The sequence below is a fragment of the Xiphophorus couchianus genome, chromosome 18, assembly GCF_001444195.1.
Source record: "Xiphophorus couchianus chromosome 18, X_couchianus-1.0, whole genome shotgun sequence".
NCBI lineage: Eukaryota > Metazoa > Chordata > Actinopteri > Cyprinodontiformes > Poeciliidae > Xiphophorus > Xiphophorus couchianus.
Window position 1 is genome coordinate 23579180 of NC_040245.1, and position 24030 is coordinate 23603209.

At 38.0% G+C, this 24030-nt stretch overlaps 4 protein-coding genes across 9 annotated transcripts in view; 2 read left to right on the top strand and 2 right to left on the bottom strand.

The window, feature by feature from the left end:
• Window positions 1–382: 382 nt before the first annotated feature.
• Window positions 383–8755, top strand: LOC114133584 (caspase-1-like). The gene is made up of 16 exons (XM_027999612.1): window positions 383–509; window positions 2302–2586; window positions 4275–4339; window positions 4534–4710; window positions 4808–5042; window positions 5128–5235; window positions 5320–5438; window positions 5598–5689; window positions 6517–6548; window positions 6953–6997; window positions 7093–7127; window positions 7185–7245; window positions 8002–8048; window positions 8190–8242; window positions 8326–8545; window positions 8625–8755. The coding sequence occupies exons 1-15, from the start codon at window positions 503–505 to the stop codon at window positions 8540–8542; spliced, it is 1578 nt and encodes a 525-aa protein (XP_027855413.1). The 5' UTR covers window positions 383–502; the 3' UTR covers window positions 8543–8545; window positions 8625–8755.
• On the top strand, window positions 8625–12034 carry LOC114133595 (uncharacterized). The gene is made up of 7 exons (XM_027999632.1): window positions 8625–8884; window positions 9775–9900; window positions 10121–10256; window positions 10896–10943; window positions 11036–11041; window positions 11150–11440; window positions 11888–12034. Exons 1-7 carry the CDS (start codon window positions 8801–8803, stop codon window positions 11923–11925), a joined length of 729 nt encoding a protein of 242 aa, XP_027855433.1. The 5' UTR covers window positions 8625–8800; the 3' UTR covers window positions 11926–12034.
• Window positions 12035–13560: 1526 nt separating this feature from the next.
• Window positions 13561–17088, bottom strand: il12a (interleukin 12a). The gene is made up of 6 exons (XM_028044709.1): window positions 16215–17088; window positions 15687–15776; window positions 14836–14889; window positions 14593–14736; window positions 14453–14494; window positions 13561–14278 (listed from the first exon to the last, which is right to left on the bottom strand). Exons 1-6 carry the CDS (start codon window positions 16482–16484, stop codon window positions 14141–14143), a joined length of 738 nt encoding a protein of 245 aa, XP_027900510.1. The 5' UTR covers window positions 16485–17088; the 3' UTR covers window positions 13561–14140.
• Window positions 17089–19421: 2333 nt separating this feature from the next.
• Window positions 19422–24030, bottom strand: part of schip1 (schwannomin interacting protein 1) — a 265176-nt gene continuing 260567 nt past the window's right edge. For all 6 annotated transcript variants that reach the window (XM_028045404.1, XM_028045403.1, XM_028045406.1 and 3 more), the window contains 3 exons: window positions 23353–23476; window positions 21925–22018; window positions 19422–20388 (listed from right to left, as the gene is read on the bottom strand). In XM_028045404.1, coding sequence (XP_027901205.1) covers window positions 20337–20388; window positions 21925–22018; window positions 23353–23476 — 270 coding nt within the window. In that variant the 3' untranslated portion in view covers window positions 19422–20336. The remainder of the gene's footprint in view (window positions 20389–21924; window positions 22019–23352; window positions 23477–24030) is intronic.

The window sequence follows — 24030 nt, forward strand, 5'->3', positions numbered from 1 at the left end:
TTTATCTTAAAATTTCTGCTGACATGATTTAAAAAGAGTAAACAGTGTTGGATTCACCCAACCACTAACTGTGAAAATATATATATTTTTTTGCTTATCATTCAAATTCTTTGAAAAATTGTCAGCTTATAGGTACAACTTTCAATCCTTTACCATTACTTAATAATACTAATAATAAATACAGCATACTAGTTATTAAATTGAGGTCAGTTTAATGTATTTCTCTCGGCAATCGTCATTATTTTTAGCGAAACTTTCTATAACTTCATATAATCATCTGTATGAAAATACTTGCATTGGTTTTCCAGAACAATATCCCACTGGCAATATGGCGACCGCGCTGACTTCTCCCTTCTAATGGACTCAAAGCCTACAGGAAGTGACATCAGGAATTCACCAGCGCCTCATTGGGTGCGTCACGCACATCCTGAAAGCTGTCCAGGTGTATTTTTTCTTCGTTTTGTTTTTGCCGGACAAAGTTAGGAAACTTCAGAGTCGAACAATGGCAGGTCAGAGAACCAACTTTGAAATTTAAAGATGGTACTTCTCCTGTGTTGTATTCAGAATTAGAATAAACTTTATTCGTCAAATTTGTACACAAAAACACGGATTTTGATGTTGGTTACGCTTTTCTCTGAATCCGGGGACAAGCGTAAAACATCCAGCCGTCCATTTTCTTTCGGGACGGGTTCTGGTGCTTATCTGCAGCTACCGGTCCGGGCGAGAGGCGCCATCTGTGGGATATATATTTTTCGGATCTTTTGAGTTATTTAAGGGCGACTCCACCCAATTTTCCCACTACCTTCAACATTTTTAATCTACTCTAGTTTAAAAAAAAATCTATAACACCCAGACTCTTCAAACGTGGTCTAGATTATTGTCAGCTAATAGCAGACTATTTAAAAGCAAGTTTGTGAAACATTGATCTGATTTGTAAAACTTCTGTAACGGGCTGTTTGAGTCAGTGGCTGATGCAGCTGGATCACACTGGATCTGCTCCAGCTGCAACACCTGGACACCTCAGAGGGGGACGAGATTACTCTGTTTTATTGGATAAATAATTTGACCAGAATGAAAAGAAAAGTAAAAACAGGCAAGTGTTTGTTAGTATGACAAGTCCTAGTTAAAACCATGTAAAGAATGCTCAACTTCAACCTTTTAAACATGTTTATTTCACAGCTTTTCTTTAACTTTAGAAATATGAACATCTATTTCTGCTCATAGTTACATGAGAAGCTCTTCTCTCTCACTGCAAAAAGAGACGTTCGGTTATGAATCACTTGAATTATTACTTTATTTTTTTGTGCATGATTACTTTTTGACACTCATATTGTTTCAGCCAGTTTAAATTCTCTTACCTCTCCTCCTTTTGGCCAATGTTCAGTTTGTTCCACTGCCTCAGCCCTTGTTAGTGGTTTTGTGTTTTCCAGTGCATTTATGGATGCCTGTGTTACATACAAAAAGACGATGTTAAAAACTGTTTCCTAAAAATACAAATATTTACTTTACATTTTTAATAAAGATGATTTACAAAACTTTCCTTTTTCTTTATGCTTGCCTGTTTCGTTATTCAATACCCCGTTTTCTCCTCACCTGTTTCTATTTATCTGTGTTCTGACCAGTGGACTTTCAAAGAACAAATTTCTTTTCAAATTTACTTAAATGTCATCTCGAGGAACTTTACCGAAATCATTCCAATTCAATCATACATGCATTCCATCTGATTCTATCAAAAAAAAAGCATTTTATCTGGATTTGCATATGTCTAAGTATATGCATACATACATCCATGCCCACACTGACTGATATGCTTTAGCCCCAATTTGCATATTTAAAAAAAATGTTTTCTTTTAGCCAACTCACCGTTGCCACATCTGTTTGCACCACCTGCATTTTGTTTGATGAGCAGTAAATTTTCTTAATCAGTTATCATAGGTCTATTTAAGAATTAATGTACTATTTTTTAAATCTAATGATTTAAGATTGGAAAATTATCAAAAGTTTAAAAAACATAATTCATCTGGTCCGGCACAACCTTGCTATCGAATGTTTAAACTAGAAATCTTCTAAGTAATAAAATGCATATAAAAACATTAAAATGGAAATGTCTAGTAATGCAACCTAAGCTACGTCAATGACTTTTTACTGAAAAAGCCAGTAATCTTCTGATACTGCAAACTGTAACAGCTTTCACTGCAGTACAGTTTTAGGATTAGAGAATAGGATACTCAGTTTTTTTTTGATTCAATAACAGTATTTAAATAATGATGACTATTTTTTCCCATGTCTTTGCAATTACAGGTTTGGTACTTCAGAAAGTGAAATATCGATTTGTGCACAAGGTGTCCAGAGAAGTACTTCGTTGTCTCGTGGACCTCCTTTTAGAAGACCAGGTTTTGAATGGAGAAGAAGAGGATATAATATGTGAGGGAAGGTATAGTAGGGCCGGTCAGGCACGTCGTCTCATTGACTATGTGATCAGACAAGGAGAAAGAGCCAGCACAAGGCTGATTGATCACCTACAGAACATAGACCCAGTTCTTCACAAAGCTCTGGGTCTGTCCAGTGATCAACCTGGTCTGTCAGGTAAGAGGAAAAAATGTTAGATTAAAAAGCATAAAAATTGATGGATTTTTCTTTATTAAGAAGTATAGCATTCTTGTAAACTCAAAAGTTTAGCAAAATCAAATCTTCAATCCCTAAATCTTTGAGGGTTTATATAGAAATATTACCTAATAGGCACAAGCTCAGCAAGGCTTTTCGTCCGGTGCGCCAATGCCTGACCCCGGCCGAGGGGCCTTCAGTGCATTGTTGGGCTTTGGGGCCTCTTAAACTGGTGAGGAGATTAACATCTTATGTGTTCTGGTCCAAATGTTGGGGTGTTTGTAGGTTTTATTCTGGGGTGAGACTGACAAACGGCTGGGTGGTTCAGGATTATATTCCAGTTCAAGTAGACTCTGTGTCAAACTTAGTGTTATTGTACCCTGCCATAAAGTTCCAGTTTGCAGGTGTTACAGCTTGCAGTTATTATTTTCATGTTTAGTGAAACATTGCTCAGCCGAAATGGATTATTTATCATTGGAAGGTAACCAAAAAAATAACAAGTTAAACTCGGTTTTTCATATTTAAGCTGATGCGTTGATGAGTAGCTCTTTGTCTTACATGGATATATGGCATTATAAACTGTATATTTGAGAAAACACTTGAAAGGCATCTCTAGCGGTGCTCCTTTGACATCCACTTTCACTTAAGAAAGAGCATACCAATTCTTTAAACACGGTTGCTCTCCTCATTGTAAGCTGATGTCTTTTATTTCTGTTCTTTTTTTTTGTTGTTATTTGTAACGACACAACATGTAAAGCTGAAGCTGAATGCTCTGGTGTGTTGCGTGCCTCCACATATATAAATAATCATGGTGGACCACCATTTCTTTTGGTCCCAGTCCAGCCATGACTCGGTCACAGACCCCTGTGACCGAGTCATAAACGATAAATCAATTAATCGTACGATAAATTAAAACTATCAACGTTATTTTAATTATCGGCTTTATCGTTTCTTCCAGCCTTTTTCTCTTTCTGTTGATGACACTGAATGAAAACAGGCTCAACTCTGTGTGTGATAATCTCACACAGTCAACCCCGCTCTCTTGGAGAAAAACTGGGCTACAAATTGACACTCTTGTCTTTTTTCTTTCTCCTTTTGAAAACTTGACTTTATTATGACGTAGTAACTGCCACAGTCGTTTTCCTCTTCTACTGACTGCTGCTGAACACCGTCGCCGCTAAGCAGGAAGGAACCATTTCATGCAGATTCAAAGGAGGGTTCAGTGTAAATTTGAATGTTTGCGTTTTGGTCTGGGAGTGCTAACATTTATTTGTTATTGATAAAAACAGTTTTAAAAAACACGATAAAGTTTAATTTGTTATTGACAAGGCTCCAGTTTTTTTTCTATTTCCATGAAGAAAAAAAAACAAAAACAAAACTATTTTGTGGAGGGCCCCCAGTCGGTCAGGGGCCCTTGGAGTTGTCCTGACTTTCTCCCCCCTTTACCAATGCATGCATCCCTACCCAGAACCCTCAATGTCTATATTCAACTTCTTAAAGGCTCTGTTTATTTTGCTAAAACAGAAAAAAGCTTCAGTTATATATTAATAATGCTACAGGTAAGAAAAACATGTCCTGAGTCCTTCGTTAGTCCACATTGAATATAGTTGCGAAAAGAAAGTTTTCAACTAACATTCAAGCTATTAAAAAAACTATATTTATTTTTTTAGTCCAATCAACTCCATCTGTGCCAACTGTGGAAGACTTCTTGAAAACCATAAGGACTAACCCAGAGGTCAGTAATTAAATTAAGCTATAAAATATCCTTAGTTTAATAGATCAGGTTGAACTTTAGCAACACGTTAGTGAATTTAATGGAAGAGAATCATCTTATGCATATCATGTGTGTAAACAAAATTAATCAATCTCACATTCAGCAGTCAAAACATTTACACTTTTGTCTCCCTTGGCTCTTTATTCGTCTCTCAGGTCTATCCTGTGACACAAACTTCCTTGAAGAACCGCGTAGCTCTGCTGATCACTAATTTCAAGTTTTCTGATAAATCAATGAACAGAAGGGGAGCAGAGAAAGACAAGAAGAACATGGAGAAACTGCTTTCTAATCTGGGATATGAGGTGGTGAAATACACAAACCTCACTGGAAAGGTACTTTATTCTAGATGGAAGACTAAATGAAACAGATTCTCATCTGATTGATTATTTAATTTAATAACTGGTGACATGATTTTCTGCCTTCTTTCAGGCGATTGATGAGGCTTTAATTTACTTCACTAAACATCCCAAACTAAAACACACTGACAGTGTGTTTGTGGTTCTCATGTCTCATGGGAAGCTGGGGAAAATTCTTGGGGTTGACTGGAAAGAGGACAAACCAGATGAATTTCCAATCAACAACATTTTCAAACACTTGGGCTCCAAGAGTTGTCCAGAGCTAAGAGATAAACCAAAGGTCATCATCATTCAGGCCTGCAGAGGAGGTGATTCAGATCTGCTGCTGCAGATACTAAAGCTCACTGTGAGTTAATATAATGGTCTCACCTGTTTGCCTTTTTTATGCTTCAGAACACAGTGCAGGTTATTATGTTCTACAATCTGAGGACCATGCAGCAGACATGCTTCATCATTTAATTTTGGAAAAAGACTTCATTTGCTTTTCATCTTGTGTTCCTGGTGGGTTGAAAGCGACACTTTAGATGAACTTATTGTAATGATTGTAACTTCATTGCTTTTTATTCCCTGCTCATCTTTCTTCAGACACTGTGTCGTACAGACAACGAGATCGTAGGTCTCTCCTCATCCAGAACATTGTGGAGGCTTTTAGTCCAAAGTCGTATCAGGAAGATATTTGTGGGCTTTTTGAGAAGATAGAAATGGTAAGCAAGAAATGTTGAGTGTGAGTTTAAAAAAAAAATATATATATTTTTAAAATATTAGCTTAAATATAATCACTACAGATAAGCAGAAAAATAGCTTGTTACTGATTGATGCTGATTTAGTCTTACAATCTTTTTTTAATTGTTTCATCCCAACAGGCGACACACTGTTACTTATTTGATGAACAAAGGATGTCAAAGATTACTAGAAACACACTGACAAAGCATTTTTACCCCTTAACAGGAATCAGGTAAGGTGCATCTTGTTGAAACTCCTACTTTATCAACAACTCGCTTCAGTCCTAGGCTTAGAAAAATGCCCAGTAATTAGATTAATATGGTTAAAATGATATATCCTATTTTACTTACCTTCAACATCATGCAACATGTTTATTTGTCTTTTTAAAAACATATGTAATAAAAGAATAGCTTCACATTAGCTGCATTTCTATAATTTGCAATTGCGGTGTTTCAGTTAAATAAGAAATTAAATTAAAATCGCATGTGAATAAGCTTGTTCAAGTGATAAGTCAATAGAAATCACAGCAGTGACGAATGTAAACAGTTCCATGAGATATATTAATATTTCAGCCATGCCGCTAGCGCTCATCATCTATCAGAGGTCTCACTCAGGCGTTGGAATGACAAACCCCCTACACTTGGGAGTAACTTTGCATGCAGCGTTTTGGGGAAATTGTAGTCTGAAGTTTTACAGAAGAGCTATGGATTCAACATGTTTGAATGACACAACTTCTTATGAACAGTGCGATGCAGTGAGATCTCTGGTGGAGCACATCGTCCTAAAATGCCCCCAAAACAAACCTACTACTATTTCCTGTCCTAGAAACTGAACTTGAAGTGGGATTATTTCAGTGCTTTTGTAAAACTAGAAATACGGCTGTCGACAAAATGAAGTTGTTTCAAAGTAGTGGGTTTTACAAATACATGCTTTTAAGCTTGTATTTATAATTACTTAAATTTACTTAATACGAGTCTGACTCAAAATATAGTAAAATATATCAAAATTTTAATATACTCACTACACTTTTTCCACTGGGGTTGTGTCTTTATCTTTCAGAAAAATAAGTGTCTTTGTGAAGGAAGACAAAGGTAAGGTAATTTTCAGTCGCTCCTTCTTTGTGTCCTTTTAGCTGCTCATCTTCTTTCATCAGAGGGCAAATGCTTTTCTTCATCTAAACTACAGAACTTACTAACATTTATAATAAATCTTTTTTTTTTGCAGTACTCTGCCTCTCGCTTCACTTCTTTCTACATAATTTAGAAGAAATGGCTCTAGTCTATCTGCTCTGTCATGACAACACAGTAGATTAACACAAATTGTGATTGTATTGTGCAGCTTTGCTGATGGCTTAAACAAAAATACAGTATAACAGCTTTAATTGAGATTTAACTGAGATTCTTTATCATTGGGGTGATCACATATACTTTTCTTGAAATATTTAATTTTTTTTCTAATGTTGAAAACGTATAATAATTGCATCGTATTTTTATAGACACAGTTACAGATGCATTCTCAGAAAGTGAGGGCAGTAGCTATGGTAAGCACAAATATCACATCACTTTGAAGGTTTAGTGCTTGGATTAGATTAAACTATTTAATTGTCTGCTACATGTCGATTTATTGAACAAACAGGAACATCCACTAAGGTCAGCTCACACGAGAAGGAGGAAGAGGAGGAGGAAGAGGGGGATGAAGAAGATGAGCAGGAGGAGGAAAAAGAGAATGAGCAGGAGGAAGAAGAGGAGGATGAAGAAGATGAGCAGGAGGAGGAAGATGAAGAGTCTGGTGAGAAACACACTTTATACTACCTGATCACGCCATTGGAACGCATTCCTCATTTGTGGTGCCTAATGGGAAGTTTTAAAACCAGTTTGAAGTTATTGTGGGTTATAATAACACTTCAGATATATTTTTTTCTTCAATGTGGTGAAGAGACGAGCAGCAAATCATGTGATCAAGCAGGATGTTTAACCCGCTGCTTGGCTGCAGTCAAACTTAGTACATGTAGGCAGATGGGCTTGTGCCCGACCCAAAAAACAAAACAAACCATCAAATGGAAAACAAAAATGAAAAATTTGTTTTTGCACGTTTTCACTGGTATTTTGTATACTTGCACAAAAATCTCAGTTTGGTACTGTCACTGAATACATTTTTATATGCATTTGTCTATATGTGTTTTTCTGAAATATAAATCCAAACTAAAACAAATTAACAAGCAAAATTGTTTGCAAACTTTTTCTTTAACAAACTCAAATTCTTTGACAGTATAAGGAAGTCCCTAGCGTTTTCTTTTTGTTGCAGAAATAGACAGCCAAACTAAACCGATTCATTTTGATCATAGTGATTTCTACAGGTCATAAAACAAGCCAAAGTAGATTTTGCTCATCCAATGATATAATGCTTGTAGATAAGACAATTAGGGCCACTGGAAAGTTTAATTTCTTTTTTTGTTTTCAGTGGCTCTAAACCTCTTCTGTATCATCTGAACTTTTTCTAAAGGATCACTGCTTGGTTTTTAAAAAAAAATGTTTATTTTTACAGCTCACGCATTCAAGTTCTGCTGTGAAAAATGTAAAAGCATCACTCAGGTGAGATCTGAAACCTGATTGTAATTTCACTCCAACTTGCAAATAAATTAAGAAGCCTAATTTTTCCCTCTCTCATCCATCTTTATTTTACTGTTAATATTTATAATTGTGCAAATAAATTACTGGATGTTCTCTCCACAGACCCACGGCACAAAGCTTGTTACTCCCCAGAGGATTTCAAACGGACGTTTCCAGTGAGTGAGACACACCGTCTATGCGGTACAAAATGTACCCATTAATCAGTGCCATCACTCACACTGTGTGTCTGTGTTTAAAGAATGCAGCTGGAAGGAGAAGGCTCATACGAGTGTTCGGTCACCGGTCTGGTTTTTGAAGCAAGCGAGTCGGTTCTGGTGCGGTATTCGGTCTTATCCTGGTCCAAGTTTGGCTCGTTCTTACCCAACTCCTGGAAATTTGCCGGACCAATCTTCGACATCGACACTGTCAACAAGGAGTGCTCACATCCATCCACCTCGCCCACTCTGTTTGCTTAGGCCGTAAGAGCAATTAATGTCTTTAATATTGAGCATCTTCTAAAAGAGTCGCCATAAAACTTTCATGTCTGATATTTTCTAGAGTCTCTTGACAACGCCGTGTCATTCAAGATCTTGCATGTTGTTGATGAGGATTTCAGTGAGGCTTTCATTGAGCCACCTTCAGGCTACTCAGGTAGCCACGTTAAGTGGAGCGTGAGGTCCCTGTCCCCCGTGTGTCCCATCATTCCAGCTGATGAACAGGCTGAATATCATGGCATGGTTATGATCTACAAACAGCTGAACACCAACAACAACATCTTCCATGTGTACCTGGTCCTAAATAACGTCTCTGCCATTAAAGTAGGTATTATTTACCTTGGTATCGTTATGGAAACTGAGTGATTTCTGTGAAGTTTTAACTGACATTGGTTTTGTGATTTTTGCTGTCTACTGACTGAAGGGAAAACTGTTTTTGTTTTTTAAAGTCAGACACTTTAGAGTAGGCGTGTTTTCAACATGTAGCCTTATAGCATTAACTTTTCTCTCTGACAGTTTTCAATACAGAGTAAATATTTCACTCATTTCCCCCCAAAACAAACACAATTGTTTCTAATTATAAGAAGCAATTAGTCTATTTGAAGTTATTTGTTTCCACTAGTGTGCACACAAAAACAAACTCCATCCTCACACAGAGAAATATTCCATTCATGAAATAATGATCATTGCAGACATGAAATCAGCTAAATGTTCATGATTAAAACTCCAGCAAAATGCCTCACTTTTGAAACCGTGAGGAAACAGTAAGAACAGAATTAGAGCCCAAAGTAACTTTCACTTCTGCTCATGTTTGCTTCCATTGTGGTTTTGACATTATCACGGTTTGCATTTCTATTGTTTTATATCACCGTGGTCGCTGCTTTTATTTGCCTTATCAATTCCCATGTCTGATAGTAACATTGAGCAGGAGGAAATAAGTGAATGTTTATATTTAAAACCAACCAAAAATCAGCCGTGATGCCATTCTGGAAGTGTGACTGTGGTTGCAGGAACATGTGGGTCTGGGAGGATCCAGCTGGTGAATAACGACACAAAATGAAAGATGCCAGTTCTTTAAATATGTTGCAGTTAGTTTTTCCATGTAGTTTTTCTGCTGTCATCGTGCTTTCATTTTAATTCTCCTGGTTGTTGTTTCCAGGAACCCGATTAACCCTCTGCTTTGTTTTTCATCCTGCTTTACTGTTTACATTCAGGATATATGCGAACAGGTTCAGAGCTACCCGAATAAATACGTCAGGGTGACTAAATCCTCCATGTGCAGACTGGTTGAGGGGATATTTCGCTTTTCCAGTAAGCCGGAGGGAGTGGTCAGACCTCAGGTGTGCATACCTCCATGTTCATGAATTATGAGCGTCATTAGGATTGGCTCATGCTCCCAAGTGTAAAAATACTAAAGCATCAAGTTGTGTGCAGGACTTTTGTGGGACAGTCTTGAAATATTTTCACTTGATCTTTTTTCAATATTTCTGCAGGACTTATTTTTATCTTGCTGTAACTTTTGTTATAACAGCAAGAATAAATTTCCCTGTCTTTTTGCAGGAGCTGGAATTTACACTAGCTGAGATAGCGGTAATAGGCTTTTTCGAGGTCTTCTTTGACAAGCAGCCTCCGTTTGAATGGTCTCTAAGAAAGAGGAGAACGGATGAGGTCGTCTGGTCTGCCACCATCAGAGCAGGTACCAGTGAATTTAACTAAAGAGGAGTTCCACACTTTGACATTGAAAGGAATCTTACAGGACTGTGGTTTATGACTTATTTTTTGACTTATTCTGTTAAATACATTAGTAGATTTTCCAGTAGATTTTTTTCCAGGACATATTTATGTCGTATTCATTATCTTGTTAACAATACAGACAGCACATGTAACTACATTCTTTATTTTTAAGTAACTTAAAATGTGGTGTTTATTGCCACAGCTCCTCTGATGCTAGTTTACTTATTTTACCCTTGAAATGGGTATTTGTCATTTTTCTATTTGTCCATTGCTGCTAAAGCAATTTTATCAACATACAATTAAAAAAAAACAAAAGTTACAAAAATAAATCTCATCAAGTTTTACAAAAATAAACTTAATCAATTTCTACTTGTATGTCCCTTTTTTGATCTACATGACATTTTACATCTGACCAATGATTTCATCCCTCCTAAAAATGTCTTAAATTTCTACTTTTTACTCATATTTCATTGTGGCCAAAAGGGTTACCAATCACACAGCAACGTTAAATTGCCCATAGGGATTTTATGCTGGTTTGTAGTTTGATTTTTTTAGAACATGGATGATGTCAGTCATTTTCTTTTCTTTTTCTTTTCTCCAGACGACTGGCAAGCTGCAATAAAAGAAAACCCAAGGAAAAGAGCCAGATGTATGCTTCTTTTTAGCTTTTAGTTAGACAGATTTTCCATCATATTTTTCAGGTTTTGTCGTGTTACTAACATTAACATCTCTGTCCCACAGGTGACGGTGAGAGTGTCCTTACGGTGTTCATCTTTTGATGACTTACTGGACAAAAGATGGATTTAGTTACTAAACAAAGACTTGTGTCATTTTTAACTCGTGTCATTTTTCCAGATGAATTGAGAGCAAATAGCCACCGGGGTCAGGACCTGTCAGAGAAGCAGCTCCTGCAGGTCGCCAATAAGTTTGGGTCAGAGTGGAAGGAGGCAGCCATCTACTTAGACTTACTGAGCAAAGATCTGGATGACATCCTGGAGAAAGAGAAGGATGTGACCATGCAGAAGCATAGGATGCTGGTAATGTGGAAGAACAGAAGGAGGAAAGGAGAAGCTACTGCGTCTGCCCTGTTGGAAAGTTTGAAAGATATGGATAAGTTGTCCACTTACGTTCGCGACATTCTGCAAGGTATGGTCTAAAGATTTCCTCCACTACAGTTTTCTAAAGGTTTCAAAGTTGTACTTTAAACTTTGACTTATTTATTATTAGTGTTGAGGCATTTAATCTGTTTGCAGCAGTGCGTTGTGCAAAGTCTGCTCAAAAATTCATAATATTCCAGTAGTAAATTATTGTTGCTGTAATATGATGAATTATTATGCTGCCATGTTTACAGCTTTCCCAGTGTTGCCCTCCTTCTCTGCCCCCTCTCATTGACTTTAAGCCTAATATTGGATTATTTATCTATCCAATTCATACTTTTGTTGTTTATTCCTCCAGCAAAAGTCCAAACCAGTGTACAAAATATTTAACAAATGTCCACAAAATATTGAAAAGAGACATGTATCTTTTGCCCCTCCCAGCAGCTAAAGCCAAATGATTAAATGTTTTTTTCTTTTCTGTTGCGTCTGCTTTCAGATTTAATGACGGCAGACGATGAACGCATGGACGAATAAGAAAATCCATAAAAATGGATTCAGTTACACCCACTCAGAGATGATATCAAACAAACGGGGACGCCTGCTGGAGACTTTGTGGATCTAAGGGAGCCGACCACTTCCATGTTCCAGGTAATAAGACCTGGCAGTGCCCAAACGTTGTACTTGGGCAAGCTACAGTCGGACATATGGACCAATAAAGACAAAAAACTGCTGGCTATAGTAAGAAAGCCATCACAAGGAAATGGCTAAAACCAGATTCACCCACTATCGATGAATGAATTGAAATTGTTTACCAGAATTATGCTATGGAAAAGATTTCTTTTTCCCTCCAAGTTGAAAGAGGAAAATTTTCTAAGATCTGGACCAAATGAACTGAGTATGTTAAACCAATTAGATCTGACTTCATTTGATTGTTCTTGTGAATGATGTGTCCTGCCTTTTTTATCTTCTTGTGCTTTTTATTGCTCGAGGCGGTGCAATCCCCATTTTTGTTAAAGTTTCTTCATTTTTCTTATTGTTCACAACTAAAATTTGTAATAGTCTGTAAAAGAAAATACCAGAAAGGCGGTATGGACAAAATCACTTGGACTCTCTGTGTCCTGTGACATGTTCATGAAGGTTCCCCTTGTGAAGCTGCTGGACAGTGTATGAATGTGTGTTTACCATTTTAGGTAAAATCCTGTAGAATATTTAGTAAAGCAGCATTAAAACAGATTCATATTCTTGAGGTGAATTATGCCATCGTTTACTCATCATGTGAGTGTGACTCAGTGGAAAGATGAATGCAATTGGGTGAATCTGGGTGTGTAAAGTGGTTTGTGTGGTCAGTATAATTGAAAAAGTGCTATGCAGAAATTGGATCTAATTACCATTTATGTTCACCATGTTCTTTATATATAGTTTTATCTATTACAATTTATTTTTTTTACTCGTGGTCAAATTTTATACACCGGTTTAACTGCATGTAATAGGTTTTCTATTGTGTACCAGACAAGAATAAATATGTTGTATTTGTAAAATAAACCTGTCTGATGTATTCATTAGGCGACGGTCTAAAAACAACATTTTTAGGCTGTGAGTTTTCGTTTTGCCAGTGCAGCTAAACCACACTGGCAAAGTCTGAGCACATTTTGGAAACTTCATTTGGAAAATCTAATGGACAAATTTGCAATAACTGTTAATTAGAAAAAGTAAACACTACTGTAAACACTGCTGTTTTAGTTAACTAATCTGAAATAATGTTGTTCTCCTATGTGTAAACACTGGTACAAAAGAGCTAAAGATGCAATACAGTGAACCGTCGCTATATCGCGGTTCACCTTCCACGGTCTCGCTGCTTCGCGGATTTGCATCGTGCATTGTGTTCTGCATTCTGATTGGCTAAACGGTCTCGCCGCTTCTTCTCTACCTGTGTGTCAACAACGTTGCGGTTTAATATGTACATGTACCTAAAACAGTTTGCCAATTTTAACATAATCGATGGTGGCATGTCGGTTTATAAGGATCTTTTTGCCCAGAAGAAAAGAGAGCGACAACAACCGATAACTATGTTCGAGCGGAGTCAGGATGCAGCGGCTCAGTCAGAAGAGCAGTGAAATACACGTGAGTCACTATTTGTCCTACTGTACTTTGTTTTTTTTGTTTTTTTTCATAATCATTTTTTATTTTCTCCCTTTCTAATCCAATGACTCAGGTCGCGGTGGGGCGGCGCTGATCTCCGCAATTCGTGCACGGGAATCCGCCTTCAGTTCGTATTAAGATTATTATTTTACAGTACAGTAGTTATTTGTAAAAAAAAAAAAAATGTTTTTTACACAGTACCTTTTATTTGTTAGACAAATGCTTGGGCATGTAAAAAAGTTTTGTTCTTTGGTTTCAATGTATTATGGAATATTTTATTGTATAATAATTGTAAAAAAAAAAAAAAAAAAAAAGGGTTCACTGTAATAATACCGTAATAAGTTAATACAAATAAATAATAAATAAATAAATTAAATCGAATACTGGAATACATTCATAAACTGACACCGGGCCAATATGACCGTTCTTAACAGACTGGCGGACCCTTGGCTCTTACAAAGAGAAGAGGGTCCACACGGATAGCTTATGCCTGAGCAGCTTCGTTTGGCGCTAAGCACCACACGTTCAGTAGCTTGTGACGACAGCGAGGGACAGTTGCGGGTTTGGTGCGGTGAATCATATGGAGGGAAGACAGGAAGCTTCGGTGTGTCTACTTCCTGTGGTCCCCCGAGGAGATGTAGCCCACGGCTCGGTTGATGGTGACGGCGCGAACGTGGAAGCCTCTCATCATCTTACACATCTTTTGTCGGTTCACGTAGGAGGCGTTTCCCCACCGATCAGGCGCGTCCTAAGTACAGGACAGACGGAAGAATGACCATCGTGCCAACAACAGAAATGCCCCATTAAAAATAATTACAGGAAAACACTAATCTCCCTGTAAGGATTAGACGAAAAACAAAACCAAAAATAAACAGTGGTGTAAATGGGGAACAAACACAAAAAGACTAGAAAAAAAAAATACCTCAGAAGAGTTGCGCTCTCCTGTTTCCATCGAGGAGCAGTTCTGTGCAAACCAAGAAAAAGATTTTATCATGCAACTTCCATTTTCCAAATTTCCCTACCGATTCCTTCAGCATCACATGTTTTGCAGCTCTCACTGACCTTCCTCAGGTCCCGAAGGATTCCCAGAGTCGGACTCAGAAGTGGAATTTCCGTCTCTGGCCTGTGGAGTGGGGACTTGAGGTACGTTTCAATGGCGGTATGGTAGAAGGCCAAATCCCTCATGATGTTCATCACACACTCATTCTGTCAGGACGAGAATAACAAAAGAAAACATGACTTTATGGTTTACTTTATTGAGTCCAAAAATCAACCTTTTAAAAGCGACTCGCAGCAACAACGTACCTCACTGAAGGACGAATTGGAGGAGGAATTGCTCAGCATCCCGCAGCCGGAGTTCTGAGGGGAAAGTACAAGTTTCTTGAGGTTTTGTTGTTGAGGTTGTGGAGTTTACATTCCTGGTCAACACAGATACCACAGTATCAATGGAAACTGTAAACAAAGCTGAAACCAGCTTCATGTGTCTGTTTTTATTGTAATGCAAGACATTTGGTAGAAACTGATTCCGAAACGTATTTATCCAGTCTTTTAATGCTGAACGGTATTAAGTAACAAAGAATTGCCGTGTTGTTTATTTTATTAGTTGTTTTCTTATTTGGTCTAATAATAAACTCATTTTCATTTCGAATGGAAGAGCCGGATATGGCAGAAAGTGTTCATGCAGCTACCCAATAACAGACTGTTAAAATATTACAGCTTTCCCTGCATTCAATTAATACTAATAAAAAAAAAATCAAACACTATTTAACACTTAAGTAAATGGTACGATACAAATAATTAAAAAAACAATATATAAGCACACAACTGTTATGTTGAAGTTCTGTTTCTGCGGCCACAGAAACAGCTACGGCGAGCCGGATTTGGCCCACGAACCTTCAGTTTGACGCATGTGATACAGATTCTTTCTCAATGCACTTATACGGATAAGTGCATTTTAAAGTTACTTTAATGTAATTTGCGAGCTGGAGGACAACTTCTAACTCTGATTATCTGTAATTACGACTCCAATGCGCTTTACTCTAAAATGTTTCGCACATCCATGCACGAAACAGCTGCTCTGGGGACACCGCCACAACCAGCAGGCCAAGACGAGAAATGGACACAACAACAACAACAATAATGTCTTAATTATTTACCTGAGTCGAAGCGGGAGAGCAGGCCCGCACTGTTTCGCTGCTCCTCATTGGCATCTCGTTGGATTTGATCAAGCTGGAACACAAATCTTCCTGCAATCCAAAAATGTACATTTATTTAATTACATTTTTTTAAATTAATCTTGATGGGGATTATCCTCCTGAGACCCAGAAAAAAAAAGTTTTTGAATTTTTTTTTTTTTCACTACATGACTCTTTGGAGTGAAAAAACATCACTACAATTGAAAAAGTTTCAAAACATGTTTTTATTTATTTTTTACAGTATGTCCTTTGGAGAGGACATCGGGACTCTCTTGTGGCAAATTTGAACACATTTCGAGGCCCAGGATGTCATCTCTAAGGACCAACAGGATTTAACACAGTGGCATGTATGGTTTCAGAGTTATGAACAAAAAAACCTATGTCCTCCACAGAGGACAAAAATGTATTGCTGGGTCTCAGGAGTTGAATAATAAGTTAAAAAAATAAATAATAATAATAATAATAATAATAAAAAAGAAGTGTACTCACGCTTTTGAGAACCTCCGTGACACTCAGCAGAAGGTCCCTGAAGAGACTTGCGCACTGTGCGCTGTTGTTTGCGCTCGGCGGCAGCGGCAGCCCCGTGGATGTGCGCCAGTTGAGCAGCATCAGCATCAGCGGCAGCGCGGCGCAGCTGGAAAAGCCTGCAGGAGAAACATCAACACCGGCGATAGCATCAGGTTTTGGGCAACCACACAACCAAAACGGAACAGTAAATAAAAAATAAAATAAATAAATAAATAAATTTAAAAAGCGCATTTGATCACTCGGTTGTCACCGACTTACATAAATGAACGTGTCTCATTTTTTCGGAGCAGACAGAGAGACCTGTGATGGGACTTGGTAAAACAGTAACACTGAGCTGCTGCTTTCATCTCCAGGTTTTATACAAACAAGCGGGGAATTCCCGCACAAGCAAGACGTAACGTAATTTCCACATGATTTCTCCTTGAAACCCGATTATTCTATAAGACGGTGGGACTGCTCTGACTACAACCTGTACAGTGTGTCATGAAAGACACACAACACCCTGGATTCAGAGCGAAGGCGCAGCGACCCATCACCAGGGAGAACCAGCGCTTCCAATTAGAGCTGCATTAAGTTGGTGCTGTGATTATGACGCGATCTCCCGTGCAGCGTAATATTGGTAAATTCTGCCTGTTCGGTCACATCAGCGCTATTAAAGGAGCGACAACCAGTGGCTAATAATTAATCATGCCAGGAAGATCGCGATGCGGGGTCGTGAGGGTGAAGTGAATCACATGTGACATCAAACAGCATCATTTCACGACTCAAGAGCCAGCTGGAGGTCAGCCGGCCTGTCCGCGTGGGCCCCTCAAACGCAGGAGGGATTGTTATAAAAATAAAATAATAATAATAATAATTATAATATATATATATATATATATATATATATATATATATATATATATTATAGTAGGCAGCTCAGAGCTCACTTTACAAAGATATAGTTTGAACCGAAGAACACAATTCTACTTACACTTATCTTAAACAACAGGATTTACTTGATAAATAAATTTATTTATATAAATAAAGACAATTGATTGTCCCCACTCAGTCTCCTTCTCCTCTCAAAATTTCACAAAATTTGAAATAAGCATAAACAAATCTATCTATCTATCTATCTATCTATCTATCTATCTATCTATCTATCTATCTATCTATCTATCTATCTATCTATCTATCTATCTATCTATCTATCTTCTCCCGTGTTATTTTTCATGTGATGGATTATTGGCAAATGTCTTCAGAAGTTTCACAAAATGCACTGTAACTTTCTAGCAAGAGAAAGAAAATTCTGGTGACTGAACAGAGAATCCCAAACCAACCCACACCACAACTTGCTGCAAAATGAAAATGTTGCATAGACCATCTATCCGTGGAGCAGCTCATCCAGGAGGGAAACCCAGCATCGTTCTCCCGACCTCGTTCTGGGGAACTCCTAGGCTTTCACAGGCCACAAGACGTCGCTCAAACGTCGTTCACAAATCTGTGCTAGTGAACACTTTTCCGTTGCGGAGAAAATCCATCCCACCTCACAGGTGTGGTATATCGAGATGCTGGTTAGACTAGACAGCATGACAGATGTGCATTAGGTTAGTCACGATAAAAGGAAACTGAATTCTGCAGTTTTGCTTTTATTCTGGGTGGTGGGGAATTTGGGAGGGTAAGAAAACCCGTTAGTATTTGGTGTTTCCACCATTTGCCTCATGTGGTACAACATCTTGGCCTATTGACAGGTTGTTGATTGTGGCCTGTGGGATGTTGGTCCACTCGTCTCCAATGACTGTGGGAAGTTGCTGGATGTTGGCAGGATGTAGAACAGACCGATCCAGAGCATCCCAAATATGAACTGGGATGTTATCAGCTTCCAGTAGCTATGTCCAGATCCTGGGTCGTACATCATCATGCGGCAACATGAGGTGAAGGTCAAACTAACGGGGTATCTTGGTGTGTTCAAAATGCCGTCAATAAAATACACCTGTGTTCATTGTTGGTAGCATATCATTGTCATCCACCGCCATGGGTCACTCCATTTATAACATCAGCATCACCCACACAACGCCACACACACGGTCTGCAGCCTGAGCAGTGAAAACCGGGACCCCTCCGCATAGAGAACACCTCTCCAATGTGCCAGACTCAATCAAACCTGAGCGTTTTCCATATCAAATCGGTTATAATGACAAAGTGCGTTCAAGTCAGGACTCCTATGAGGATGACAAAAATCCAAATGAGCTTCCCCAAGACTGTTTCTGACATTTTGTAAAGGTACTGTCTGGTTTTGCAAACCGATTGTGGAAGCCGATGTCCGGGTGGCCGTCCTCAGATGGTCTTTCAGGTGACCAGGTGGAGGTGTGGCCACACGTGGTCTGTGGTTGTGAACATGATAATTGCGCTCTCCCTCAAAACCTGCAACGTCTGTGGCATCGTGCTGTGTGACAAAGCTGCAGATTTCAGAGAGGCCTCATTGTGGCGCTAATCCTGCTGTCCAGTCAGCATCCTGACACGCCACACCTGTAAGGGCAGGATGGATTATCTCGGCGAGGGGTAAAGTGTTCACTAACTCGGATTTAGGCCGCCTTGTGAACAATCCACTCATACGCATGCCTCACAGAGTGTTTGAAGGGAAACGCATTTCTTTGAAACTAGTTTTCTGCGTGTGGCTGCAGGAGTTTCCTGCTCTTTGTACACGTTGACCACAGGACTGTCGAACACTGAAACCCACGGTCCCGGTATGAGTTACAGGATGTGTACAGGTGTACGACCCACCAGGAGAAAGTGATTTACCTAAAAAAAAAAAAAAAACTAAAACATTTTTATTCATCACGAAACATTCAAGTCATACAGATTTATCTCAGTATGGTTTGGTGCCTCACCACAAGTGAACTTTATGTTATACATTTTAAGATCACCGGTGGTCATTTGGTTGAGAGAAAAATTCCTCATAATGACCTTAAAAGGGGTTGCCCAAATTAACTTGCAGTCACCTTGAGAAAAAGACATAGAAGAAGAAGAAGGAAAAAAAAACAGCTTGCCTCAATAAATCACATAGTGAAGTAAGACGAAGAAAAGCAGCAGCTGAGACATGGTACGTAATTTCACATTTCTTAGAAAGAGGAAGCTGAACGCTCGGCTCGGCTGACGGGGCGACGAACTGCACAGGCCAACAAATACGAAACCAAGTTTATTCTTTATTTTACATTTCTGTACATAAACGTTTCTTTCCCTCAAATAAAGCATCTGAAGACAGCAGGATGAAAATGATATTAAACACACCTATTCATTGGAAATGACTCATGTCAGAAAGATTCAACATTCACAAAATGCTGATAGAGCAATTCAGAGTGAACGTGTTACCAGTCTACAACTCCACTACAAAGCAGGCATGTTTCCTTCACACTCTTTTTAGCACCTTCGGACAAACGCTCCTCAGTTGAAAACTACCATTTGTGCAGAATAAAAACGGTTCAACCTTTTGAGTCCAACTTAAAAATGTTCTGAAGAAATTCGTTTTCAGTTTTCTTGTCATACAGTGTTTTTCCTTTTTTTTTTTCTTTTTTCTTTTCATGACTGACTTTCTACTAAAGTTTGAACTATCATTTGATTTTTTCCACACCTTTTTTAAAATTTTTATTTATTTATTTATTTATTTTTTGCATCTGAACAGGTATAATTTAGTGGCAACTGTAGAAAGTCGAAAAGAAACAGTAGCAAAGCAAGGCCGACTACTGCACAGGAAGCTGGGGGACAGAATCTATGACGACACACAATCGGTTCTCCTCTTCTCCCAGGAAGTCGGACGCGCCGCTCCATCCTTCGGCGCCGGGAAGAAGCAGTTAAAAGAGAGTGGTTTTTTTTTTCTTCTTTTTTTTTTTTTCTTCTTCTGTGCTGTTGCTACCAGTGAAGTCAGTGAGTTGGTAGAAGGGTAGAGGAAGGGAAGGGGGGGAGGAAGGAGCAAAAATACTTGGGGCAGGCGGGGCGGTTTTGGATAGACACGGGGTGCAGAGGAAGTGATCCAGGGAGGAAAGGTTTCATCTCGGCAGAAGGGAAACAGACGGGAGCAGGGACAGGGAAAGGACGGGCGTCTTATTTGGATAGGGTCCTCTCGGCCAAATGTTTCTGCTGGCTCTCAGCATGCCTGGGAAGAAGAAAGCAGAAGTCAAAGATTTTTAGTAAAATGTACTTTCCTTTTTTTGTTGTTGTTGTTGAAAAGCATAAAAAAAAAAATGGCAAAAGATACAACAAGCTGAACTTTTATGAACGGACGAACAAAATAATGGACTATTTATCTTATACTGTGCTTTTCAAAGACATTGTCACTACACACAGTACGACATTGGGATATAATTCCATAAAAAAATAGCAGAAAACAAAAACTAGTGCATAAAAATAAAATTCATGTTGTCAAAGGATTGCTGAAAAAGTGGCAATAAAAAAATAGCTTGACGGCAGAACGATACTATGCTACTGTTAAAGCTAGAGGAGGCTACTTTAAAGACTTTTATGCTAAAAATGTATGTATGTCACTTGCTACGCAAGTATTTGCTTTTAAACTAATTCAAACTTGTGGTGCTTTAAAAGGAACATTCTGCAGGGAAATGAATATCCTGAAGGTGACATGTTGGCTGAAACCGACCACCTAAAACCTGGCCTGGAAACGACCTTGGACTGGATGATGGAAAACATTTTGTTTCAATTCAGCTTCATGTTTAAAAGTAACCTCTGTCTAAAGTCATCAGTTTCTTAGGATAATGTGAAACTTTTATGAAAATGAAAGTAACAAAAATATGACCAAAGCATTAAACTGGTCAGTGTTCTCGATTGAGATATTGTTTGATGACATAAAAATAAAAAATAAACAAACGTGGAAAGATTGGAAAAAGTTTTTTTTTTCTTTATTATTGGTTTGTGTTTTCCAAGACGGGATAACCAACCGAGACGAGAACACTGGTGACATCAGATGCAAACGTGTTTTTAACCTGAAACCAAACCTAACTGGATCAATCACGAGCTTCACCAACAGAAGCGTTTAATGTGCTTTAACTGGGAAACACCTTAGTCGTAAAATTAAAAAAACACAGAATGCGGGAACTGGATTTTGCTTTGATGAAATACAATCCTGCTCCACTACTGTAGTAAAGATGATAGTGTAGAGTCAGGGGAACTCCACAGACTTAACAAGTCAGAGTTAATGAAGTTATCAAGTGAGAAATGTTGTAATAAGTCTATAATTATCATATAACAGTTTTTTTTCTTTTTAACCAATGGTGACGAATCGATCAAGAAAATTATTGCACTAACTGGCAATGAGTCATTTGTTGTAATTACGCCCCAGGAGGGTTTTTGACCCGTTTAAGGTCACGCCACAGCATCTCAACTCTCTACGTTCTGACTTTGAATAGGCCACGTAAAAACCTTAATTTGCTTTGTACTTTTGAAAGCGATTCTAATGCGATTCTATTGATGTGCTTTTGATTTTTACCCTGCTGCATAATCCAGGTACGGCTGAGCTTCAGGTTTCAAACTGATAACTGGACGTCTACTTAAGTGGCTCCTCTGTTTAAAAGGCCAGACCTAATCAAACCTGTATGTGAATGACAAAACTTATAGAAAAAAAGTGGATTTTTACAGTTTATTTATCAGTAAAAAAAAGTCCCATTTAATGTGCTGTCACCTGGTGAGGTCCTCAATGTCAACCAGCATGGCGTCTTGCTCCATGTGCAGCTCATCCCGAATCAGTAGCAACTGTACAAGCTCCTCATTCAGACCTGCAGTGATATGCATGGAGACACACACACATTTGTCAAAAGCAGTAATTTTGAAGTGTATGACTTAGAAATAGTCACAAATCTTCTTTACTAGTTATGAATGTGGATGAAATGGTGAAACAGGACAATGGACTAGAAAGTTACATTAAACACTTATCAAGAGGTAAATTTATTCACTCGTTATTTTATAAGTTAATTACACATAAGTTTATCAACTTAAATTGGAGATTTTTTTTAGCTTGGGTTTCCTAATGTTAAAGATTTTCTGCAGTAGCTTCATAACAGGCAACTGGTGACGACTGAAGTGCCAAACATTTTCTAATGTTAGTTCTCCATTTAATTAATTAATCACAATTGATTCCTTTTCGAAGGAGAACTGTGTAGATCGATAAAATAAACACCACCACCCAAATATTTAGCCTCCTCCACTGATTCTCTATTAGGTCCAAGTGCGCTTCAAAACATAAACTCTATTTCTAGTCATGTTAAATACATTAGTGTAAAGACAAATCTGTCAAGAGTGAATTAAGTCAGATATAGGAGCAGAATAGCCTCAGTTTCCAAGGATACTTTTCCTTTGACGACATGCCTGTTTGTCTCCATGTTTGATGGGGTTTCTTCTAGTTTAGCTATAGCACAACAACATTCACATTGTTAATAACTAATCATAGACTAAAAAGATGATGTTAGCTAATTTTTCAAAGCAATGAAAAAAAAAAAAATCCAGTGAATACATCAGAAGTAACTAAACGTCAGTTAGGTCCCAGAATGTTACATATGAATGTATATAATAACACTTTTAGACCTAAAATGTATTTTTATGGTATTTTTTATTACTTTTAATGGTCTGCAGGAACCCTGGGACATTTACCTTACTTTAAACAATGTTTTTAACAACAAAAACAGTTTGTCAAAAGCTGACACGTGACACATCAGTGGCATCACATGTCTTAGCTGCTTTCCCCAGAAAATAAACCAATAAAACGTTGAAGAGGTCTAAAAAGGGGAAAGCTGCTTTTGTAGACGAGAACTTTTTTTGTGTGATTTGGGACTCTTGGGGATTTTTGAAAGGGTTTAATGTTAAAATGCTAGATTATTCATCTATGGATACCAGGATCAAAGAGGTACACAGAGCGGTAACAGTAAGCGCTCAGGGGAAGCTGCTGACTGGTACTGTACAGCTCCAAAGTGACTAATATATAGTTGAGTACTTTCACATCTACCGAGGAGGGGTTAGGGGTCAGTGTATTTGTGCTGGTATTTCCCCCATTTCTCTTCTTGCTCATTTATGCCAGTGAAAGCAGAGGTCAGCGACTTGGTGTGTGTTCACTTACTTTCAATCTGGGAATGCAGGTCGTTGACTATAACCTGAAGCTGCCCCAGAGTCATGTCTCTCAAGTCGGTGGGTTTCAGGCTTCTTTTCATCAGACACTCGCTGATATGAGGCATGTGTGGAAGCTGATGGAAGGGGAAAAAAAAACAAACATTCATTAGGCTTTTTGTTTTCTCTCGAAACAATATTTTGTTTAAACCAGCTTAATTATTGCAAATATAGAATAGAATAGAATTCAACTTTATTGTCATTGCACTGTCACAAGTACAAGCAACAAGATGTAGTTTGCATCTATCCAGAAGTGCTCTACGAGATATAAATATTTATTCACAGATGTACAAGACTATGTATGTATGGACTATAAGGGGTTATAGCAAGAGATATAGATATTGTGTATAAATATAAATATGGGAGCTATATGCACAGATTATACAGAATATATAAGAATGTTAGGGAATGGATTATAGATAAATAATGGCAGATAAAATTTACAGGTTGTATGTGTGTGTGAAGAAAACAGTCAGTGATTTGAAAGTTAATGAAATGAAAAACAAAAAAACGAATGTAGAATAAGTTAAAAGGAGTCTTGTTACATGAATATTGTTAAAGCTGCAGTGTGTGACTTTTATAAAAAAGAATATGTTTTTACATAATTTTTAAAAGTGTCGCCATGTCATGA